Below are 13,986 nucleotides of genomic sequence, written 5' to 3'. Positions count from 1 at the left end.
AATGAACACAGAAGAATGTTCCTTTCTTTAAAGATAAAAACTAGACTTTGCTCATTTATCTAAAAGCTGGTAAGCAAAATACCAATAGTTTAGGTTTCATTTAGTCTGTACCTTTTTTTTTTTTTGGTGGGGGTGGGGTCAATAATGAGGCTTGAACTCAGGGCCTGGACACTGTCCCTGAGCTTTTTTTGTTCAAGGCAAGTGCTCTACCACTTTGAACCACAGCTCCGCTCCGCTTCTAGGGCTTAGGTGGTCTATCGGAAAATAAGTGTTTCATGGACTTTCCTGCCCATGCTGACTTCAAACCTTGATCCTCAGAATCTCAGCCCATTGAGTAGCTAGGATTACAGGCATGAGTCACCAGCACCTGGCTTAGTCTATATCTTTTTACAACAAAAATGGAAACATTTTTAACGTTCTGTCCCCTTGCACCCAGTTACCACCACCAAAGGTATAATTTGCCAGCCTGCTACACTAGAAGCCTTTATGATGGAAGTTTGGGTCACTTTTCAACTTCCTCAAAGCATGCAGAAGAACTGGATGAGATTTTTTTTTTTTTGGCCAGTCCTGGGGCTTGGACTCCGGGCCTGAACATTGTCCCTGGCTTCTTTTTGCTCAAGGCTAGCACTCTGCCACTTGAGCCACAGCGCCACTTCTGGCCGTTTTCTGTATATGTGGTGCTGGGGAATTGAACCCAGGGCCTCATGTATATGAGGCAAACTCTCTTGCCACTAGGCCATATCCCCAGCCCCATGGATGAGATTTTTTTTACTCCACAGAAACAGAGAATTTCTCAAACAGGTGCCCACAAGATGGTTATCATTGTTGTGGCCATAGAGAAGATGCTGAAAGACCGGCCTGCTAGGAAAATTCCTATTTTTCAAAAGTGCAAAGCAGGAAGATTGTGCATCTCTGCTCTGGAAGTCCATTGCATTGAAATTAGACAAAGAATCACAGTGAAAGGAAGAAGCGCACATTCTTTCTCCCCTAGTGTGAGCTTCTCTAAAGAGGCCATGAGGGGCCTAGAAGGGGTAAGCCAACCACACCTGAATTGTTCAGCATTATGTGGCGGTTACAGCAAGACCTCATGCCACAGAAATCATGACTCATTTTCTTTTGGAAATGAAACTGCTTGAGAACTCAAGAAAAAAAAAGTCACAAGCAAGGGCAGCCAAGTTAAACAGGACTTTCAGTTTCTTTATTGAAACTAACTTCCTTGGAATTCAGCTTGGATCTCAGAAGTTCAGATTACCTCTCTACTTTAAACCCATTTTTATCCCTAGTACTCCCCCCCACCTCACCCAAAACGTGTCACTAAGTCATCCAGACTCAAACCATCCTAGCCTCTGGAATATCTGGGACTATAGGGACTAAGAAACGAGGCTTGACTGATTATAGCCTGCATCCCATATGTGCTTGGTGGGGGTTGGTGTAAATGCTGTACATCATCGACCAACTGGCCATCCAGAGAAACTGCAGATGCTGGCTGCCAGACAGCTGGATGAAGCCAACTGTAGACGCAAGATGGATGCAGGTCTTGAGGTGCTAGAAATAATTCCTACAAGTCCACAAACCTGTGCCAGTAAAGAAAGTTCTCCATGTTCCTTATGTGAACACCATGGTGAATGGATTATCTGGTGTTACGCTGAACTGATAGTTGTCCTGCAGGCTGCAGAAGGGCAGACACAAGTCAAGTGAGCTAGCTCTACATTTGACTCTTCCTGTTTCCATTACATTTAAAAAAAAAGAAAAAAAAGATGCCCTCATGGCTACAGGAACTTCAGACATTGTTAAAGGAAGCAAAGCAAAAAAAAAAAAAAAAATCTCTGGAAAAAGGTAAATTACTGCATCAGAGGACAGAAACATTATAAAAATGTTATATTTTTCTCACATTATCATTTACTTAAACCAGTCTGCTTGCTACTGTTGTTATATTATTTCAGACGTAGCATTTGTGTAACAGAAAAGTAAGTCTTGCAGATTACATGGTTCCAGACAGGATAGCTAGCCATCCATAGGCAAACTATAGGGATAAAACCTATAAAACATGCAGAAGGGGCTGGCAATGTGGCTTGGGGGTAGAATGCTTGCCTAGTATATGAAGCCCTGGGATAGATTCCTCAGTACAACATAAACAGAAAACAGCCAGAAGTGGCACTGTGGCTCAAGTGGTAGAGTGCTAGCCTTGAGCAAAAGAAGCCCAGGGACAGTGCTCAGGCCCTGAGTGCAAGCCCCATGACTGGAAAACAAAAAAAGAACATGCAGAAGAAATACAGCAGGGCCAGGTGCTGGAGGCTCATTCCTATAATCCTAGCTACTCAGGAGGCTGAGATCTGAGGCTTGCAGCTCAAAGCCAGACCAGGCAAGAAAGTCTGTGAGATTCTTATCTGCAATAGACCTCTAGAAAACTGGAAGTGGTACTGTAACTCAGAGTGGTAGAGCACTAGCCTTGAGCTGAAGAGCCCAGGCCTAGAGTTCAAGTCCCACAACTGAAAAAAGAAATACAAGAGGAATTCTTCATGGTCTGTGTTAAACCTGTTTAGATATAACATCAACTGCATAAGTAACAGAAGAAAGTAGATAAACTAGACTTTTGTGCATTGGTATGTGCCTGTAGTCCCAGACACTCCAGAGTGTTAGACAAGAGGATGGTTTGAGCCTGAGCAACGTAATCATGTACGGGGGCAGGGAGGGGAAGTACTAGGGTTTTGAACTTGGAACCAGACAATTGCTAGGCTGGTACTCTATCACTTGAGTCATGCCTCTAAGCCCTGCTTTGTGCTGGTTATTTTGGAGATAGTCTCATGGACTTTTCTACCCAAACAAGCTTCATCCTTCAGTCCTCCAGATTTCAGCTTTCTTGAGTAGCTAGACGTTTTTATATATTAGGAAAAATCAGATGAAAACACAGTAAAGTGCAATGTCACACACACCCAAATATATATGTATGTATATATCTACGTGTGTGTGTGTGTGTGTGTGTGTGTGTGTGTGTGTGTGTAGCTAGTGATTGGTTTGGGGAGGATGTGGAGACACCAAAACCCTCCTGTTTTGCCGGTGGGAATGTTAAATGGTATAGCTGCTGTTGGAAATAGGACCAAGAAAGGTCAAACATAGGATGACCATATGACCTGGCAATTATATTTCTAGAAATGAAAATGTGCTCACACAGTGCCTTGCATGCAAATAGTTCTCTCAACATCTTGAACGGACTGTCAAGTGCCAAGCTAAAGCGTGGTGCACCCATACAGGGAAGAAGGAATGAAGTAGCTGGGTGCCAGTGGCTCTTGCCTATAACTCTAGCTATTCAGGAGGCTGAGATCTGGAGGATCATAATTCAAAGTTAGGAATAGAGGAATGGCCCAAGTGATAATAAGAGTACCAGTCCTGCTAGCAGAGCTAAGCAAGCACAACACCCTGAGTTCAAACCCTAGTACTTCCCCCTCTCTAAAAAGTCAATACTAGTGTATGTAACAACATGAGAAAACATTCAAAGTGAAAAAGTAGTGTGATTCTGCTAGTACTCAGTGTCCAGTATAGGCCAATCCACAGAGACAGAAAGTAGATTTGTGATTGTCTGAGGCTGGGGGAGGGAAAACAGTGTGGACTGACTGCTAGCGGGCACACAATTTCTTTGGGGGTGATAGAAATATTCTGAAATGGATTGTGGTGTGGTTGCACAACCCTGTGGGTGCACTTCAAATGTGTTGAACACAAAAATGCACAGTAATATGTAATTTCAAGTAAATACCTGACTGTTAAGTATTTATGTTAAGGTAATGACATAGATTTATTCCCAAGTGATAATGTATATGTTAGCATGTTTGGGGATATTTGGCTAGGTTCTGCATTCCAGGCTTTTGAAACATTGGTCACTCTGTTCTCGTGTTGGGTGGGATAGTAAACATAAGGTTTATCAGCACAGAGGAGGCAAGGGTGCTGTACCCCAGAGCAGCACAGGGTGGGTAAAGGGGGAAGCAGCTCTTCCCAGCCCCATTTTGGAATCCGTCAAGGACTTGCTCCTTGCATACCCGTGCCCTTTCTTGCCTCTCCATGCTGCCAATCCCCTATATGACCTTTTGCTCCTGCAGGATGTCTAGCCTGGTTCTGCCTGCTCAGATTCTACCCCAGAGTTGTGTTCAGGCTCGGCTTTGTATCCTCAGCACCTAGCCCAGGCCAAGTGCCTAGCCGTGCTCTGGCCTTTGCTTGTCTCCTGTCCCGTGGGTTTGGTAGTTGCAAGCAACCTGTGGATGGAGAAGGATGGAACCCTGGGTTCAGATTTGCCTGCACTGTCTGTTCTATGTGGAAAGACCCCAGCACTGCCTGGTCCTCTCTCTGTTGCCCCTAAAACTTCTTCATGCTCAAGGCGATGCTTGGAGGAGACTTGTAGACAGCCCTGGGCCAGAATGCCTGGCCTTCCTCTCTCCTGTTTGTAAAAAGCATGTGTAATTTTGGCCTCTGGCCTGACACTGCCAGATACCTGTGTGGCTGCAGCTAGTGAGCCAGGCTCTGCACATAGGGATGGGATGAGCACCGTCGACAGAACTGGGGGCATTTAGCCAGTCCTTTCCTTTGAGTCCGTCCCTTTGCTCGGTACCTAGGAGCCTTTTCCAGCCACCTAGGTGCACAGAGCTCAGGCCGGTACAAGGAGAAGACACCCGAATGGGAGTTCCTGGGCTGCTATGGCCTGGAGCTTGTGCCCTTGAAGGTTTATTGCCCAACTCAGTGGGTATAGGAGCCATGAGGGATGCCGAGGGCCTGGGCCCCACACTAAGCCATGCCCTGTTGCTTCTCCCCTCAGTTCCCAATGGGTCCTGGCTCGGACGGCCCGATGGGAGGTATGGGTGGCATGGAGCCGCACCACATGAACGGATCACTAGGTAAGTAAGTCAGTTCCAGTCCCACGTCATGTTCCTGCTGTCCCCTGCCTGACTCCCAGCTCCTTGCCTCTGCCCAGGCTCCTGGCCCAACTAGGACTGGTACCCAGCCTTCTTAGATGTCTTTTTTCTTTTGTCAGTCATGGGGCTTGAACTTGGCCTGATAGCTGTGCCTGAGCACTTCTGCTCAAGATTAGCGCTCTACCACTCAGTGCCATAGCTTTGCTTCTGGAGATAAGAGCCTCAGCACTTTCCTGCCCATGATCCACAGATCTCACCCTCCTGAGTAGCTAAGATTATAGACATGAGCCACCAGCGCCTGATTCTTCTTACATGCCTTGACACATAAGAAGCTCCAGAGAGAAAGATGCCTGGACAGGAAATTCTCTACATAGGGTGTGGGATCTGGGGGGAATCCCAGGGAGGCGGCTGGAGACCTTTCAGGGAAGAATGAGCAAGAAACTGAATTGGATTCTAATCTTCCAGGGTCAGGTGACATAGATGGACTTCCAAAAGTGAGTATGGCTGGCTGTCTCCTCCCTGGCATACCCATTTGTGGGGGTGGGGGCTAGGGGACACAGGCTCACCTCCTCTCTTCTTCCCCCAGAATTCTCCTAACAACATAAGTGGCATTAGCAATCCTCCAGGCACCCCACGAGACGACGGCGAGCTAGGAGGGAATTTCCTCCACTCCTTCCAGAATGACAATGTAAGGCCACCTGCTGCATGCTCCTCTTACACCTAGGTCCTGGTCTTTTTTGCTGAGGCCTGGGAACTAGCCAGCTACTGAGTTTGAGTCTGGTCTGCACTATGGATGCTATGGGCTTTCCATCTCCATTTCACCTAGCTACTGCTGGGCTCTAGAGGGACCACAAGCTAACCGGAGAAGCCCTGCACTGAGAGCTACGCAGAGGCAGCATGGCCCAGGAGCCCATTTCCACCTGGCCTTGTGGGGAAGAGCCATGCAACCAGACATTGCAGGGTGTCCCACCCTTGTGCTGCCCATAGTGGGCTTCTTTGTATGCCTTCCTTTCCAGAAAACAACCTTGGAGAGCCCTGGTTCCCCCAAGCTTGGCTCCCTGCTTCTCAGCTGCCCCAAAGAAGGGCAGACAGTGGAGTGGCAGACCAGGGTGGCTGCCAGCGTTCCAGAAGGGCATACAGGCTGGTCCCAGAAGTGGCCCTTAGCTCTCACCTCCTACCCCCTCATCTTGGCCCTGTCCATCGGTGTCACTGAACCTTAAGAACCTTCCCCTGGGAACTCACACCCTTTTCCGCTTCTTCCCACAGTATTCTCCAAGCATGACGATGAGTGTGTGACCCCCCCTGTCCGCGACGCTGAGAGCCGGCATTGCAGGCGGAAGATGCCAGAAATTATGCAAGAAGTGAGGTGTCGTTACCAGGAGCTGGGGGAGGGCGTCTCCCACTCCCCTCTCCAACCCCCTTCACTCCCTACCTTTCCAATTTTAGTTTCATGCAATAAAAAGGCTGAACTTTTTATTCCATAAAACATGAAGGACAGAACTCAAAAGCAAAAATGTATTTCAAGTCGGTGACCGGAAAAATCCCACCCCTTGCCCTTCCCCGAAAGGGCCTTTTCTGTAATGACTTTTTTTTTGTTTTTTTGGAGTTTTTTTTGTCTGGGGTTTTTTCATTACTGGGATTTTGTTGTTTTCAAGTGGGAAGGGTTTGGGACAGGAATTTTTAAACATGGAAGCTTCTAGCAAGCCCTCCATCCCAATCAACCTCTTTGTTTTCTTCTTTAAAACAAAAAACAAAAAAAAAAAAAAAGGAAAAGGGCAAAAAAAAAAAAAAAAAAAAGAAAGGAAAAGGAGAAAAACCACAAGCCCTGCTGTCTGTCTGTCCGTCCCAGGCCCTTCCACCTGGAACGCCAGTGCAGGTGTGAGATGTCACACTATCTTTGTAGCCATCTCAAAACCATAAGCTGGACAGTTCGCAATCCGTGGTTTCTTTCAAAAAGCTGCTTTGGGAAGGAAAGGAAGTCAGCCTTTTCCAGCTGGTGTTTTGGCCTGGCTAGCGACCGCAGTGCACCTGGATGTCCAGCCCTCCCCCGTCACACGGGGCCAGCCCACCTGCCCTGCCACACCGCAGCCCAGACCACCGCAGGACCGGCGCATGCACTGTGTTCCCAGGACTGCTTCCTCTCCCGGGCCTCTGTCCGCCCAGCCTCCCTGCCTCCACGGCCCCTCCTCCGCCCCACCAGCTTCACTGGATGACTGTGACCTGGCCATGGAAACTGTGACCTCCACGTTCTGGTCCCAGGCTTCTTACACCATCACTTCCGTGCGCATGGGCAGGGTGGGCTGGAGTTTGGGTTTTGTTTTGTTTTTTTAATTCTCTCTTTGTTCGCCCTTTTTCAAAGACAAGATGCTGACCAGAATTGCTCTGTATATGCTTGGAACTGGATGGAAAGACTTTGGCATAGCTGTGGGGGGGTGGGGGGAGCACCAGCAACCAAACAGGCGTGCTGTTTCCAGTCCTATTTTTATTTTCAAAAACCGACAAACCCGATGGTGGAGTCCGTCTCCCCTCCCGGGAGGGGGGAGATCAGCGGCCTCCCTCGCCTCACCCCTACGGGAACCTGCGTGTCTTGTCCTGGAAGACACGGAATTCTTTGTACATTTACACTCCCTCCTCCTCACCCCCTCGCCCCTCCCTCGTAGCTGGTCTTTGTTTTCTTACCTCCCCTTTCTGACCCATGTATATCATATTATGTGAGATACCATCTGCCTGAAAAAAAGACCTTGTGCGGATTATTGGGAACATTGTAGCTGTTTCTGTGTTTTTTCTTACCTTGTAGTCTGGTTCTGAATTATGAGAGGAAAAAAAGTAATTATGATACATTGTAGTTTGTGTACGATATATGTTGATAACGTTTTATTAAAGGGACATCTTTTTTCCGCAGCCCTTCCTGACATGTTTGGGGGATATGGGGTGGCATTTATTATGCTGATTGTGAAGTGCATGGCAACTCATGGGGCATAGATTCTGTGCCTGGTGCCATGACCGGGTGTGGCTGGCCCCTGCCTTTTCCTGGGCACGTCTGTGCTGCGTTTTGTAGAAAGCTGCCCCTGTGGGGACCCCTGGGGATGTGGGCTGGGAGGGACAATTCCTCCCCCCCTCCCCCAGTCTCCTTTGAAATATTGGGAGCCTGCTAACAGTGTCCGTTTCTTGTCCTGAAAACATGCTTACACTGCTGGAAAGTCTTTGTTTCTGGGAAACAAAGGGTCCCAGGAGCTCCCTGTTTTGTAAGGCCCGATAGCTGGCTAGGCTGCTGCGGTTGCCACCACTTCCTCAGATAGGCCAAAGGCCCTGCACTCAAGTGCCTGGTGTGTTAGTGACTGTAGGGCGATAGGCTAGGCTGCTGGCCAAGCTTGTTTCATTTTGTTGGTACAGGGGTTTGAACTAACTCAGAGCCTCATGCTTGCTAGGCAGGTGCTCTACCACTCGAACCACACCTCCAGCCCTTTGTGCTTTCATTATTTTTCATATTAGGTCTTACATTTTTTTTTGCCCAGGCTGGTCTGGGCTAAGATCCTACTTAGGGTTCCCAAGGAGCCGGAATGACAGGTGTGTACAACTGTGCCCAGCTTTTTTGAGAAAGGGTCTCAACTTTTTTGTTTAGGCCAGCCACCCAATCTCTACTCCTCCCCGACACTACCCTCAAAGGAGTGGGGATTGCAGGTATGAACTACCATGCCCAGGCACCCTGGAAGGATTTTTAGAGTAGCACAGACCTAAACTTTAGGGAAGTGATCAGGTGAGGCTGTCAGGATGTGGGGTGAATACGTGGACAGGAAGTGCTGAGGGCAGGGGTAAGAAGAAAGGCAGATGACAAGTGGAACTGCCATGCTAATGTTTGGGGGAGCATCTCATTCAAGGACTAGGCAGAGCCCCAGGAAGGTGTGAATTCAGTTTACAAGGGTTGTGAGAATAGTGCACAACACCATGGTCAAATCTTGCCTTTTTACTACTTGCAGTGTGGCAAAGTTTGTGCCTTGATTTTCTCATCTGTGAAATGGGGATAATGGTTTGCCTGGCTTGTGAAAAGTGCAACAGTCTTGCTGGACAGATGAGGGGACTCAGGATGTGAATGATGCCTCTCATAACTGCCTCCTCAGTGGTGGGGTTCCTCAGAGGAACTAGGGGCAGACAGGAACTAAGGACAAGTGCTGGGAAGGAGGAGAAGATGGAGGGGCCCTCAGAGCACCCTCACTTGAAGGGTACCACACCAAGCACTCTTCCCTGCTCCCCCACGGCCTCAGCTCCTTGGTTTGGGTTGGGCCACCCCAGAGCCCCAACCTTGAGGAAAGGATGGATTCTTCCTGCCACCTCATCACTACACTTCCCAGGCCTGACCAAGAGATGAGGGCCAGGCTGGAGCTCCACTTGATGCTGGTGCCGAGTCCTGAAGGAGAGGCAGAGTCCTTCCACGGAGGGAGGCTTTAGTAGCTCATCCCAGAAGCAGATGGGAATAGTAGAGGAGTCAGACCCAGGATAACCACTGGTGAGAGTGTGTGAGTGTGTGTGTGTGCACGCGTGCATGCACATGTGCATGCCAGTACTAGGGCTTGAACTCAAGGCGTTGTACTCTGATTTGGCTTTTTTACTCAAGGCTGCCCAAACTGGCTTTAAACGGATCCTCAGATCTCAGCCTCTTGAGTAGCTAGTATCAGAGGTTCGAGCAACCAGCACCTGGCCCACTCCTTCCCTGTTAGTCCACACTGTCCATAAAACACCTGACTAGGGGCCCACAAGTGGGAAAGGCCAGCCTTGCTGGACACCTGTTTTCTCTGAGCTCCCTGAAATCAGCTCCCCCGCCCCCGCCCCTGCACCCAGGAAAGTAGAACCTAGAGTGCAGTGACCTGAGGAGCCTCTTCTGTCCACGAACACAGGGACTGGGTGCTCCAAGATTCCACAGACCCTAGGTGCCTAGCCCAGAGCATCCCAGGCTTCCACAATAGCACTGGTCCTGACTTAAGTGGAACTGGACCCACTGGCTTCCTCGGGGCTTAGGTGTAGAGCTAGGCAGGGGAAAGGCTGATCCTATTCTGCTCTACTCTGGGGTCACTGAGGGCTTAGCACTGGGGCTGGGGTTGGACACAAAGGACCAGATGTCAAGGGAGGATGGGACTGTGGAGCCCAGAGTCTGTGGTCTGGACATTCAGCCACCTCCTCAATTCCCCACCTCTGTCTCCGCCTTTCTGGTGCCCCAGAGACCTCCCTGAGCCTCTACCAACTTAACTTTCATCCATTCACCATGTGTTTGTTGAGAAGACCTGGAAGGATGTTGCCCCCCCTCCTCAACCCCTGCCAAGGTGGGGCTGGAACAGCAAATTAAATTGAGGTGGTACAAAACTGGCTGGAATCACCTAGGGAGTAGAGACAGACCCAGGACAGGACCCTGGGGCTGTCAGTGATGAGAAAGAAGAGGGGCCAGCTGAGGAGGCCAAGGAGAGGAGAGGAAGGAGGGGAGGAGGGCCTAGAAGAGCAAAGGTTTCTGGGGCCTCTCTGAACTGTGGTGGCCTGAGCTGTGGAGGCCCAGCCCTTCTGCTGCTCGAGGCAGGGTGGGGGCTAAGGCAGAGTTCCCCCTCTGCAGACAGACACTGTGGGCCATGGGCTCTCCTGCATTTTCTTGGTCCTTGGCACTTTAGGCTCCCACTGTATAGAACCCTAGAGGGTTTTTTGGCCTAGGACATTGGTTCTCTCTGTGCCCCATGCTGGCTGGGACCTCTCCTAGTTTCCTGTGGAACCTAGCTCAACTGGCTCCATCAGGAGGCTCCTAAGGCTAGGGCAGCTGCCTGGGCCCCCAGGGCTCCTGTGCTGTATGGCTCTATACCTGTCCCCTTGAACAAGGAATTATGTCATCTTTGTCACCCAGCTCAGGGCATAGAGTCCATGGGTGCCCAGTGAGTGTTCCTGGAGTCACTGGAGGCTACTGAGTAGCTGTCCCTAGACTGTGCTCAGGATGCCTGTCCCCACAGCACACTGTCACCTGAGGCCGGTGCTTAGGCGAGGGGCCTTTGTAAGTACTTGGCACTTCAGATCCAAAGGAACCTAGCTGCAGACTAGAGCTCCTGGGAACAGCGTGACACCTTTATTCAATGTCTCTAGATTCCCAGCACAATACCTGGCACACAGCAGGCACTTTATTTGGTCATGGGGCTTGAACCCAGGGCATGGGCATTGTCTTGAGCTCTTTTTGCTCAAGTCTAGCATTCTAGCTCTTTGAGCCAGTCCTACTTCCAGCTTTCTGGTTGTTAATTGGAGGTAAGTCTTAGACTTTCTTGCCAGAGCTGGCTTTGAACTGCAATCCATAGGCACATCTAAAATGGGCTTCTGAATAGCTGGACTTCCCCAGAAATCTATAGTGGGGAAGCTCATCACTTGGCCCCAGTCCTGCCCTATTCTTGGCTTCCTTCACTGGCCGAGGATGAGGAGACCCACGGTTGTGGATATGTTGGGCATTGGTGGAGGTCCTGCCCTGGAGAAGCAGGCCCACTCCCTGGATGGAACTTTGGGTCTAAGGGATTGTGGCCTGAGGTGTCAGCCATGGGGCAGAGAATCTCAGCTAGCAATAACCAAGGCAGTGTGTCCAGTATGGAAAACACCAGCCTTGCTCTGCCTGTTTCCTAAGCAGCTGAAGCAGCAGGGTCCCAGTCCTGCTCTGTGATGTGAACTGGAGCAGGCAGCTGAGACAAGGGGTGAACTGACAGAATCAGAGGGAGAGAGCCAGACACCCAGTGCCCAGCCTCTCAAGTCCACAGGGTGCTACCCTGGCTGGGAGACTAGATAGCAAAGGAGCCCCAGAAGGCAGAACTGGGACCATGAGTTGAAGCTGCAGTGAAACTTTCTTCCTGACCCGTAAGGACACTTCGCCACCAGAGCTGCCAAGGAGTGTGTTCCCTGTACTGGGAGTGTGCAAGGGGGGCATGTTTGACGATGTATTGGTTTGAGATCCCAGGTCCATGGCAGAGGAAGTCAAACATGCCCTTCGCAAGGGCAGGGCTGGTCTTAGGCGCAGCACACCGACCTGAAGAGGCCTCTCCTGACTTGAGGCTGGGTCACCACCTATAAAAGTCAGTCCTGTGTTAGGTGTGCTTGTGCACACCTGTAATTCTAGCTACTCAAAAGGTGGAGGCAAGAGGATAAGATCACAAGGCCTTATTGCAAAATAAAAATAAAGGGCTGTGAGAGGGGCTCAAGCAGTAGAGCATTTGCCTAACCTGTGCAAGATACTGGGTACAATCTCTCGTACTATAAAAATAAAATAAAGTTCAGGCTTCAGTGACCTGTGACTTGGTGGGGCAGGGGCACAGGTCCTGATGGCTGTGCCCCCCTGGTCTCTCTGCTGTTCCCCAACACCATGACTGTGACCATTTCAGAGCTCCCAGTATCCCCAGGCATTGTCCTGGCCTGCTCCCTCCTCCTATTCTGGCCTCTATCCAAATGGCAGTCTCAGAGGCCTTTCTGGACTTGTTACCTAACATAGCACCCCGTGGCCCTAAGAGGGAAGGGCGAACAACCTCACAGCAACTGCCGACTGAGCCAGGGACTCCTCCAGAGGCTGCCTCCCCAAGGCTTCTCTCCTCCCAAGTAGTGATCATGGCTGAGGTGGGCCCAGGCCCATGATCTCTCTTTGAATGGCCATGCTAGTTCCAAAGTTCTCCTGAGGATCAGCTGAGGCCCCACCCTCTCCCCCCCAAAAAAAGTGAGCCCCCAAAGCCCAGCTTTCAGGAGTTTCTGAAATTTCCAAAGCCATCTAGACAAAACCTATTAGCTAAGTGCAACTTGATCCCAATCCTTGAGGAAGGGGCCCCCACCACCAAACTCCCTTGTTCGTGAAGTCTGCTGCAAACAAGCTGAGCTCCCTAATGGATCAGCCAGGCACTTCCATAGATTACGAGAAATGTGTTCACATTCAAGTTCACAACATAGTGTCCTCGGTTCCAAAAATCTACTGCTTAAGAGGTCCCTTGGTGGCTTTCTGTTGCCAGCGTCCTGCTTCCTCCTCCGACTCAGGCTGCCTGTGGGCAACTGCCCACAGGTTCTAAAGCCAGATGGGGGTGGGGATGAGGCGGTGGCACTGGGGACTTGGGGAAAGGAGTACATCTGTGGAGGGGGCAGTTGTCAATACATACTAACTTCCCACCTCTTCATACTCCATTGTGGTCTCAGGCCTGCTCAGCTACCCTGTGCACTGAATGCTGTAGACTCCAGGCCCCACTGTAGCATGGCTGCCTGGAGGCAGAGGAAGTGCAGGCTGCCTGCCACCCTGCCACCCTGGCCCACCTAGGGCAGTTGTCAAGCGACTAGCTCCCGTGCTGCCTGTGTTTATTCGGGGCCTTGCTCAGTTCGCCCTCTCACTCACCATCTAAACAGTTTCCAGGAGATTCTTTCTCTGAAGATGACTCAGTGGCCTCTGGCTGGAGACCTCCCCAGGGGGCTGCCAGCTCCATGAATTCCCACCAGTGTTCACAATGCTACATTCAACAAGAGCAAGAGCAGACCATGATGCACGGATAAGGGTGGGCCCGGCAGCCTTCCTCCTAACGACCAACTGGAAGCAAGCTAGCATCCGTCAGCACACACTAACGTGGCCGCTTGACGAGGGAGAGCCCGTGTGCCAGGACACTAGGCCTAGTCCACAACTGCCGCTTATTACATGTATATGCCCGACTGGTGACGGATGTCAAGGTAAAACAACTCGGCCCCAGGACCCTGTGGGTCTGGCTGAAGCCTCAGGTTTGGCCCCAGGTGTGACACCTTGAGTTCAGTCCTACCCACACAAACTGCTACCTGTTGCCACAGGTGCTGGGCCTGAAGCTCCTCCCCACAGGCACATACATACACCTCCACAAGTATCCCAGGGAGGCTGACCCAAAACACTCGGCTGGGGACAACCCCGTGGACATTCTTTCCATTATCTGTTGGCTCATTTTAGGCATAGAGCTGTGCCTGTTTACTTGAAGCAGAGATGCCAGCTACTGTAGCTAGTTAAACTGTAGGGGTTGTGTGACAATTAAGATGTTTGGTACAAGGTGCTTGGCAACGGTGACACCATGATAAGAATTGTGTTATTTGGACAAAT

At 50.3% G+C, this 13,986-nt stretch overlaps 1 protein-coding gene across 2 annotated transcripts in view; it reads left to right on the top strand.

Annotated features, from left to right (window-relative positions):
* The window catches only part of Ssbp3 (single stranded DNA binding protein 3), a 154,894-nt gene extending 147,095 nt beyond the window's left edge, over nucleotides 1–7,799 (top strand). For both annotated transcript variants that reach the window (XM_048351388.1, XM_048351389.1), the window contains 4 exons: nucleotides 4,802–4,880; nucleotides 5,364–5,392; nucleotides 5,485–5,586; nucleotides 6,165–7,799. In XM_048351388.1, the coding sequence (XP_048207345.1) occupies nucleotides 4,802–4,880; nucleotides 5,364–5,392; nucleotides 5,485–5,586; nucleotides 6,165–6,194 (240 nt within the window). In that variant the 3' untranslated portion in view covers nucleotides 6,195–7,799. The remainder of the gene's footprint in view (nucleotides 1–4,801; nucleotides 4,881–5,363; nucleotides 5,393–5,484; nucleotides 5,587–6,164) is intronic.
* Nucleotides 7,800–13,986: the final 6,187 nt, after the last annotated feature.

This window comes from Perognathus longimembris, chromosome 7 (genome assembly GCF_023159225.1).
Source record: "Perognathus longimembris pacificus isolate PPM17 chromosome 7, ASM2315922v1, whole genome shotgun sequence".
In the NCBI taxonomy this organism is placed as follows: domain Eukaryota; kingdom Metazoa; phylum Chordata; class Mammalia; order Rodentia; family Heteromyidae; genus Perognathus; species Perognathus longimembris.
This window is presented reverse-complemented; position numbering and strand designations above follow the sequence as displayed.